This window comes from Drosophila eugracilis, unplaced genomic scaffold (assembly GCF_018153835.1).
Source record: "Drosophila eugracilis isolate 14026-0451.02 unplaced genomic scaffold, ASM1815383v1 contig_1897, whole genome shotgun sequence".
Classification (NCBI taxonomy): Eukaryota; Metazoa; Arthropoda; class Insecta; order Diptera; family Drosophilidae; genus Drosophila; species Drosophila eugracilis.
Window position 1 is genome coordinate 1816646 of NW_024572751.1, and position 9928 is coordinate 1826573.

A 9928-nucleotide genomic window follows, 5' to 3' on the forward strand; every position below is an offset into this window, starting at 1 on the left:
CAAAAGATTCCGCTTTTCTTAAGCTCCCTCCGACAATTACAGAGATGAGGGCTGATACGGATACCGATACTGAAAACCATTGGCGCAGTTAAGCGCATTTTTTCAGGAAAACTTTTCACTCAGGCGGCAGAGAAAAATGGAAACCAATACGCATAAATAATAAAAAGAGCATTATGCGGGGGCGAGGGCGCAAGTGAAAACATAAATCATTGACTCTGAAATGAAAAGCTTTGCGCAACAAGTCGTCGAAACAATAAAAAACGACCAAAGAGCCACCCTAAACCCGCTCGGAAACCCAACTCTGACGGTTTAAAGGTGGCGGCGAACATTTGACCGACAGCAATGAAATATATGTTAAATTGAAAAAAAATTAGAATTAATGGCCATGGAAATACGAGGCCAGCGGAAGGAAGAACCAAACTTAAAGCCGCAGAAATATGAGCAAAATACATCAAATTGGATTTTGAATGGTTCAAAGTTGAAAGCCACAAGGGAAATGCTCAGCTTTAACAGTTTTTGGAGATTAACTTTAAGTTACAAACTTCATTTAAGTTATAACTAAATAAATTTTTACAAAATCCTTTTTATGATACTAAAACTTCGAATGAAATACAATAAATTCCATAAGCGGATTAAACTAAAACCACATTTATATTTTGCCCACGAACAAAGAACCAATTGCGTTTGATTTTTACTAATCCGATCTTGGTAAGTTCGCATTTATTTGTTAGTTGCCCATCCAAAGTTAGTATACATTTTTATTAAGTATATAAGAATAAATTGTGCAATTGACAGATACTGTTTTTCGTTATAGTTGTTATCCGCACAGTCAATTAGTCGTAATTATTTACTTTTATTTATTTAAAGTTTTTGCTAAGGTGAAAACCACTCTTCACTTGCTGTCTGATGCAATGTGATTGATGCCCAATAAGATATTAACGCCGGGGAATTTTTTGCCACTTGCAGAGCCCAACTAATGACTCCCAAAGTCCCTGACCAGCTTAAACATTTATTTAAAATGTTTTTCATACAGAACTTGCCCGCTTTTGACAGAAAATTGAAAGTAAAAAGCGCAAAACAGCGGCTCCCATGTAAATGGCGCAATGTAACACGCTTGTCGGCGTCAACAAGCTCGGCGAAGTTTTACGCATAATTTTATTTACACACGGTCGCAGGCACACAAGCGTACACTCCTTCACAATGCGTATAAATTATGTCAAAAGCGAACATGTGTGTATGTGTGAGTGGATGTATATGTAGTCCTTTGTGAGAGCCGGTTTTTTGCAGCACACTTTTCAGCGCATTGAGCAGTTGCCTTTTGCCAGTCGGCAAATAATTGAAAGCTTAACTTGCATGCACAACTCGCCTACGTTTATTACTCGACAGCTATTGAAAAACTAGGAAAAACTAACCTAAAATATAAATATCACGGGGCCGGCAACGGGTGAATCGAAAAGCAGGTTCGGTCGGGTTTTCAAGGCAAGAAGTAGTGCTGCAACAAAGGATTAAGGTGAGTCGGATTAAAGGACTTGGGTAATCTGGGATATTCAAATTCCAACCTTGGGGTCGGCCTTCTTCCAGCACTGGTGGAACCACCAGGCCTTGTGGCACAGGGTATCGCCCTCCGGATGGACGCAGCCCTTCGACATCTCCATCAGCTTGTCCCGCACCGAGAGCGGAACCGTGGCGAAGAGCTTCTCTAGATGTACGTCTCCATTGTCGTCCACCACCTCGATCTCATGGAAGAAGCAGTTCATGTAGCACTTGAGCTTCTCATCCTCGTGAATCTCGCCGTCACTGAACTCCTTGATGGCAGCTGTAATTTTCATTCGGTATTATCAGAGATCTTAAAAAAAAGGTGTTTTTTCTTTAATTGACTTTAATTTATAAGTTTTTATCCCGTAATCATGAAATTCGTATTTCACATTCTATCTAAATGAAAATAAATAAACTTATTACCGTTTGATTTGGTTTTCCTTAATTAAATAAAAGTTAAGTCCGCATTGCTTACTTAAATAAAACTAATTTTGCTCAACATGAATATTTTGAACTTTTCAATTTGACTGTAAAATGAAATAAAAATCGTGTAAGACACATTGTCACATTGTTTGAATAATATTTATACGAATTTTAATCGATAATATTTTATTAAGGCTTAAGACATTAAGGCTTTGTAACGTCTTCGGGGTAATTGGTTTCATGGGAAAATCTGGACTAGACTCCTCCTGTGTAAAGACGACCGTAACAAAAAAACTATATTTTCTTCTGAGAATTTTTGGCCTTAAGGCACTTTACCTTTCGCTTCCTAAAGTAAGTGAAAGTCAACGTTTAATATGAAAGAGGCCTTTGACTGTTTGTATTTGCATCGTACTTCGTTTTCTATTTAAATGAACTTCTGAATATGACAACATATTAATATGCATTTCGTATATGAACTTTAATTTTAACAAGAGGAAACGCGTTACTATTTTAATTTTGGTGAAAGTTATAGCGAAATAATGTTCCGATTTGAAAAATTATTAGAAATAAATTATAAAAGGCCAAACGAAAGCATTTTAATAATTTATACAGTTTTCTTGGTTTGGGGGTGGTGGAGGGGGGGGTAGCCGGATGAAAATCGTGGGAAGTTGCAGTGGTACCTAAAATACGTATTTTAAGTAACTTTCTAACTAGTTCCCGGATTTTGTATTTTGGTTTTTGGGTTTGGGGGGGGAGGGGGGGGGTTGTCGGAAACGTTCGATCTATCTGTTACATACTTTTCAACGAATCTAGTATACCCTTTTACTCCACGAGTAACTGGTATAAAAATACGCCACCGAACAGTAATCTTCAATCTAGTTTAAGATGCAAAAATACCCTAATTGTCTTTCAGATTATTTAAAAGTAGTCACAAGAGAAGTCCTAGTGATATTAATAACTTGGAATTGTTGGTATCTCTAATTAATTGCATTTAAATTAAACATGACTCCAATGTGTATTACACCCTGGGACACCTACTTCAACTTTGATGGTATTGAACTTAACACCAGAGATTTCTGTGGATTATTTAGTCTCTGTAAAAACTAAGCGATATATGCCAGATGGATGCAAACTAAGCATATGGCTAAGGGTGCACTAAGTGCTAGCCTCCCGATTGCTGCAATTATGGGCTCACTTTCGGCCGAGGACCATTAGCATTGCTATTTGGGACTCACCCTCGGAGACGCCCGTCTTCTCCACACACGCATCGTGGAAGGGCTTGGCCATTTTGAGGATGCTCGGCGGTGGATACTGCAATTAAAAATTGTTGCTTAAGTGGGCGTGGCAGGGCGAGAGCACGGAGGCGCAACAGCGCGGCCGGGCACTTCATTAACCCACGTTCTCGTCACGCTGCGCCGCAGCCGGCGGCAGGATCAGCGCTCCGCTGAGCAGCGACAAGGCGATTAAAAGGACAGACGCACTGACACGCCGACCAAAGCCATTCAAAGCCATTTTAATGTGGCTCTTTCCGTTCGCTCCTTTCCGCTGCTATCCGCTCCGTTCGTGAAACGGCAAAAATTGTTCCCTGACTCGGCCTTGTTTGCGAATTCTGAATAAAACAAAAACAAGTCCTGCAAAAAAATAAACGAGAAACGTGAAACGTGAAACAAAAGCGGCGATGCATGGCAGAGTACACGGCACAGGACGAGGGCAGGCGACGGAAGGACAAGAATGAGAATCCGAGTAAGGATGAGGATAGGGATGTGGATAAGGATAAGGATGCAGATGCTGTTGACGACGATGTGCCACGCGTGACAGCTGGACAATGACAATGGTTGTGGAACTATGTGGGTACACTGAGGGGAAGCCCCATTAAGAGTTGACAATAGAATTCTTTGGTCGAGTTGGTTTCATTCTCTGAATGTGTTTCATTCACTTAATTATATTTTAAGAAATCCAACAACAATGTTAATGAACTTCTTAAGGTATTTTATTTATATTATTTTACAAAAGTCGCTAAAAATGTAAAATATGTTTTGAAGGAGTCTAAGATCTCCGCCACAGTTCTTCGTCCAAAAAATGTATTCTTGCAGGACGATAGTGATTTCTGGGAACTTGCCAGCAAACTTATTATCAGTGTAAGAATGTGTTTTCTAAGCCCTAGCGTTTTTCTTTCCTTTTCGCAACTTTTGTTCTTGTATTTTTATATTTTATATTTTAGTAAGCCATGAGAAACCGAAAAAAAAAATCATTTGTTTCTTGCCAGCTCAGCGCACGCTAAATTAATTCCAACCGCTGATGGCCGAACAAAAAGCGACCGCCAAAACGGAAACGGAACTGTGCCCGAGACGTCAGCGAAGTCGTCACAAGTCTACAATTGTCGTGTTCCGTCTGACAAACACATGGCCACGTGGCATGCCCACTCCGCTTCCTCCGCCCACTTTATGCTCCCGCCCCTTCCCTGGAATCCTTCGCTCAGGTCGACTGTGATATATTGCCTAGCTGAGGATTCAACGATTCAGGGATTCCTTATGATGTATGATGGGCGGCAATGGAAATTTTTCACAAGCTAAGTGAGGTTTGAAAGTGGAAAATAGCTGATTTGAAAAAGGTAAAGAAATGCACTGATATCGCTTTTAATGATCATAAAATTATAGAAAATATTTAAAAACAAAGCTATTATTACTCTCTGTGTTTCCATTTCGTTCTTTATCCTTTTTAAATGATTTTTTACACAAAAACAAAGACTTGGATTAAAGGACAGGTTTGTTTGGGTGTTTTGCAGCCCCTTACTGTTGAAAAGGAATGGTTAGAATTCCTCGATTTAGGAGCAAGCAAACCCTTTGGTTTTGGTTTATTTTAGGAATTGAAGCCAAACACCGATCCACCCACTCTTCAAGCGGATGCCAGGGTATCAAAATATAAAATTTCCCATTCGGTCGCTTCTTTTGAAATTGTACAACCGAAATACACAAAACAAAGACTTCAACTTGTGCACAACTGTCACTTTTGTTTCATCAAATGTCAACGCAACAACCGAAACAAAGCCACAAAACGACATTCGCCCCTCAACTCGCACAGAAATGGAGGACGAATGAAATTACAGCAACAGCACATTTTTGTAGAGTGAATGGAGGTTTGTTCAATGTATGTGTGTACATTCTACATATACATATACGTATACGTATATCGCAGTTGTGTGCGGCAGGAACGATGGATGGTTTTTTAATTGCCATTTCAATTTTCGTGTTGCAACGCGTCGTTTGCCTATGCTTGGGCAACCTTCGACCTCTCATACGCTTTCGTCCTGGCCACCTTCGGCCTCTCTCCCAACCTCGCAACCCCAGCAGGTCCTTTTCCTTTTCCTGGCAACTGGCAACTGGCAGATGGTCCTTCCACCTACCGTTCGATTTTAGCCGGAGTAGTTATGGCAAAAACTCGATACTCGATACCCACACACACTCGGCACGCAAGAATTGTTTGACAACCGCAGTCACAATTGAATTTGCTTTATTGCCGTTTGCAGCGTTTGGCTTTTATATTGATTTTGGCCAAGTTCACAAGACCACAACTGACTGCCGCACTCAGTTATCGGCCCAATTGACGCTTCATTTCGAGGCGAATGTCTCTATAATGGCATCGCCCATATAAGTGCAGGGCCCGACTGGAGGGCCACGCCCCCTGCCGTGTCTCCGATCATTAGACAGAAAATTTTACAGTACTCTCGGAATGGTAGTGGTAAGAGCCAGAAAAGTGTAAGTGATGGCCGGAAAATATCTGGTTTTATAAGAATGTTTTTAAAAATTGTATTAACAGTTTACAAAAGCACTAAAAAGTTAGTTTTTATCATCCTAGATCTTTAAATTTACCCCTTATTAACCATTTCATTAAGCCATCAACAAACTTGATTATCAAGTGCTCCAGTTTCAAATCATTTTTCGAAGTGTAAAAATGTTTTGTGGGTCAAACCATTGCAGGCTAAATCAACTTCCGAGGCAGACGGAGCGAAAGAAATGCAAAAACGGAAAGTTCCAGGCTGCAAAAGTAATCAAGGTAGAGCAATCCCCACAATGGCCAGTTGGAGCTTTTGTTGTCCATCCAGGCTAGACGGACAGATTTTGTAAGTAGCTCAATATCGGAGCGGAGGACTCTTCCTGAGTGGAAATCCACTTGAACTTGTTCGAATGGATGCAGCAGATGCTGCCTTATCTAAACAACCAACAGGTAAATTAAGTTGAGTCCTCCCAGCCACAGTGCTGGGCGGTAAACGAACTCGGCCAATTTATTTCTCAAATTTTTATCCCCGTACAGTTTTCCTCATTTTCGAAATGAACACTTTATTGTGCACACTCCTTCTTTTAAAGCACTTTTATTCGAAGGTAGCAGTATGCATTTTTCTTTTAGTTTGAGGGAATTTTCATAGAATTTTTCAGAAGGAAAAGGACAAAAGTTGGCAGAAACTTTTCCCTTATTAGTCCTGCAACCATCTAATAATTATAAATAAATTCCATAGGACTCGTTAACATATTTGTTTGCAATATTGATTTTTGTATATTATTTAAAGATTAAATAGATCTTAAATCCGCTTAGAAACCCTGAAAATATCTGCCTTAAAGTACTTTAGACCAAGAAATAGTGGACGGGATCAGCCTTCTTCCAGCATTGATGGAACCACCAGGCCTTGTGGCACAGAGTGTCACCCTCGGGATGCATACAACCCTTGGAAGCATCCATCAATAAGTTCCTCAGCTTGTCCCCTGGGATTGCGTTGAAAAGCTTCTCCATGTGGACATCGCCATTTTCGTCGACCACCTCGAGCTCGTGGAACAGGCAGTTCATATAGCATTTGAGGGCCTCGTCCTCGTGTATTTGGCCATCGCTGAACTCCTTGATGGATTCTATAGGTTAAAAAGTTTAAAGGCCTTAAAAGATCAGAATGAACTATTGCCAAGGATAACTTACCATCAGTAACTCCCGTTTTGGGAGCACAAATGTCATGGAAGTGCTTTGCCAGTTTGAGAATCGCTGGCGGAGGCCACTGAAAATCAATTCCAAAATAATAATAATCCACAATCGAAAACTCATCCCTTTAACAGGACAAACCTCAGCATCGCGCCTTGGCTCCTGGGCAACGGCACAGCCAAATAGGAATAGCAGCAGGGCCAGGTATTTGATCATTTTGGATCGACAATGAATGGCCGGAGGGCTGGGATTGGGCTTTTATGAGATTGCCGGGGGCTCCATTTCAATATTCAGCGCCGTGATGACTGTCATTAGAAAACGCACACTAATTGCAGGCTGCCATTTGCAATCGAATTGCGAATCCATTTGGCAGCACGCAAGCCAAATGAATAAATGACAGCCCATGCAGAGCGGCAATTGATAGCCAACTGCCAAATGGAGAACTAAAAACTAGAAACACACAAATTAAGCAATGATTGTATATGGCCGGGACCTGCAATTTTCGAGTGTCATCCCCAACACGCCGAACTGGTTCATTGCGATCCCAGTCAAGCTCTGCTATCCAAATACTTTATTTCTGTGGGCGTTGCAAAACGCACACATTACGAGTGTACGAGCCGAGGGCTTCATTGTGTGGGGGAAACATGTCATAAAAGTCAAATATCGCCCTTACCAAAAAAAAGTATGAGAATGTCAAATTCAATTCCAATTTGCGTTTCTTTTGACACGCCGACATCAGCAAATTCGCGTAGACAATGGGGAATATTTGAAATACTGAACATAACTCAATTGCCTTGAAGTTGCACGCTGAAAGGCGGCATCAATCAAAGTTACTTCTGAAAATTTATTAAAATTTTTCAATCACACCTGGTTTTGGTTGTAAAGTGAAAATTGAAAACAGTTCAGTAATGAATGTATGAGTTGAAAGAAGGTTAGTTTGCCCTAGAACACTTACTATATGTGCGAGTATAAACCACAAAATCTTTATTACCCTAATTGCATCCCAAACCATTTTAATATTTGGATATTTTTAGAAATATGTAGCATATGCTTTTAAAACATATCCGTAAAAGTACAAAAACATATCAAATTATTTTCCAATTTCACTGCCTAATACAACTTCTTTTATTTAAATACGAAAAAGTAGGTTTTCAAGCAAAGCCATAAATCAAAATGAAATTAAAGCCTGTCTGCAACATTCCTCTTGCCTCGTTTCTTTGCTTGTTGCTTTAAGTTGCAAGTGTCAGAATAGAGTTTATTTTATTGCCACACGTTGAGCTGGGTAAATTGAGTAATTCCTGGCTATTTAATAACTATCAGAACAAAAGTAAATCAAAGAAGGAATTTATGAGGCGGCAGTTTAGAATGTCAAAGTATTAAACTAATTGGAAAGCCAAAGCAGCAACTTTGTAGGTCTCCTAAGGCCTCTTTCACATTCGTTGTCTAAGTACTAATGGCAAACCTATTCCAGAGCCGTGCACTTCAATCAACCATGAAATCAAAGCAATTTCTATGCTCGGCTCTCAATCAGCAATGCAAGCGCATTCGCGGAACTCGTGACCCGATGCAACTGCAACAGAAATTGCAATTGCAGCGGCAACATCACCAGCAGCAGCAGCAACATCAACTGGGCGGATGCGGAATATAATTATGAGGATGCAGCTCGCTTGCAGCTGTCCGTCAGCCATATATTAATTTTATTATGACGCCATTAATGCTTGTCGATGCATAAAATTATAGATGCGCTCTTTAGATAGCGCTAATTAAATAATTAAATATGCTTTAGGTCATTGCCAGTCAGCCGATTTATGAGCCCCATCGATCAGGCGCGACAATTATGCAATTCCATATGGCAACAGCTGGTTAAAATGCATTTCGAATTTTTCCTTCTTTTATTTATTACTCTCCTACCTCTCTTTATGCACAAAAATGTCAAAATCCCATTTAAAAAATGTTGTAATAACACATAAATCCTGTATAAACCGCAGATCTGTTTGGCTTTCTAAAAAATCCACAACATTGTAGTTTGTTATCCGCTTTTCAGGAGCTTCTGTTGCAATGTTCTACCTTCTAGCTTTAGTTTGCAAAAGCTCAGAACATCTTTTCATAAATCTCTCATTTACGTAGAAATGCACTGAGAGAACTTTTACATTGAAAATCAAATCACAAAGTTAAACGAAACCAATAGCTTACTAAATCAAAGGGAAAAATTATTCTTGAGGAGAGAATATATTTCGGTGCTGAAGTTGTCCGTAAAGAAAAAGAATATTATAAATAAAATATTTATCCTATAATTTGATAAAGTTATTTTAGATTTTCTGATAAATAAATTAGATTAACATTATTAAATTTTAAAAAAATTATTTGGTTTGTTAATCCTAAATGCAAAAAACCATTATATTAACAAACAAAATAAGCTATTTTTCAGAGTGCATAAAGACATATTTTCCCTTTTGAACTTTGTTCATTTCGTTTGCAGATGCTTAACTGGCATGGTGACGAATAACCTGATATTTGAAGCTCAACCTTTTCATCCCGCAAAGAGCACGGAACTACGTTCTTATCTTCTTTAATACTTATAACTGAGACTCCCAGCTGTTTGACTAGCTAAAATGAGTATTCAAAATAAGAGAAACAAAATAATATTTGAATAGTTTAATGATTTCAGCAGACCATTTGAAGTCGAATGCATTGCGATTGCCTGTCAAAAGATCCGACTAATACTTTAATCCAATGAAGCCAGCTTGTTATCCGATTCCTGAGTAACAGAAATGCCAAAAAATAAGTTTGACGACAACTGACAGAAGCGGAGGTCACACGTGACAGCGATGGGAGATGGGAAAGCTCCGAGCTTAAGTAGCTGTAAGCTGGGTATCGATGCACGTGAGTGGCAGGGATGTCAACGACTTAGTGGCTCGCTGGCTCAGTGGCCATCACGTGCCAAGCCAAATTGAAAGACTTATGACCATACGGCTTTCACAACGGGAAGCGTTCAAATTAACCTCCG

At 39.7% G+C, this 9928-nt stretch overlaps 2 protein-coding genes across 2 annotated transcripts; both read right to left on the reverse strand.

The window, feature by feature from the left end:
- Positions 1–1349: 1349 nt before the first annotated feature.
- Positions 1350–5488, reverse strand: LOC108115239 (general odorant-binding protein 83a). Its single transcript, XM_041817742.1, has 5 exons — positions 5363–5488; positions 3358–3590; positions 3195–3270; positions 1560–1816; positions 1350–1492 (listed from the first exon to the last, which is right to left on the reverse strand). The coding sequence occupies exons 2-5, from the start codon at positions 3469–3471 to the stop codon at positions 1475–1477; spliced, it is 465 nt and encodes a 154-aa protein (XP_041673676.1). The 5' UTR covers positions 3472–3590; positions 5363–5488; the 3' UTR covers positions 1350–1474.
- A 998-nt stretch (positions 5489–6486) lies between these two features.
- LOC108115243 (pheromone-binding protein-related protein 6) lies at positions 6487–7137 on the reverse strand. The gene is made up of 3 exons (XM_017226600.1): positions 7063–7137; positions 6922–6997; positions 6487–6857 (listed from the first exon to the last, which is right to left on the reverse strand). Exons 1-3 carry the CDS (start codon positions 7135–7137, stop codon positions 6580–6582), a joined length of 429 nt encoding a protein of 142 aa, XP_017082089.1. The 3' UTR covers positions 6487–6579.
- Positions 7138–9928: the final 2791 nt, after the last annotated feature.

Excerpts from the sequence above, each read along its gene's own strand:
- LOC108115243 (XM_017226600.1), bottom strand. The coding sequence starts at position 7,137 with ATGATCAAATACCTGGCCCTGCTGCTATTCCTATTTGGCTGTGCCGTT. Across the intron at positions 6,998-7,062 it reads AGCCAAGGCGCGATGCTGAG|TGGCCTCCGCCAGCGATTCT; the intron begins GTTTGTCCTGTT and ends ATTGATTTTCAG. Across the intron at positions 6,858-6,921 it reads CAAAACGGGAGTTACTGATG|AATCCATCAAGGAGTTCAGC; the intron begins GTAAGTTATCCT and ends TTTAACCTATAG.
- LOC108115239 (XM_041817742.1), bottom strand. The coding sequence starts at position 3,471 with ATGGCTTTGAATGGCTTTGGTCGGCGTGTCAGTGCGTCTGTCCTTTTA. Across the intron at positions 3,271-3,357 it reads CGGCGCAGCGTGACGAGAAC|TATCCACCGCCGAGCATCCT; the intron begins GTGGGTTAATGA and ends TTTTAATTGCAG. Across the intron at positions 1,817-3,194 it reads GAAGACGGGCGTCTCCGAGG|CTGCCATCAAGGAGTTCAGT; the intron begins GTGAGTCCCAAA and ends TGAAAATTACAG.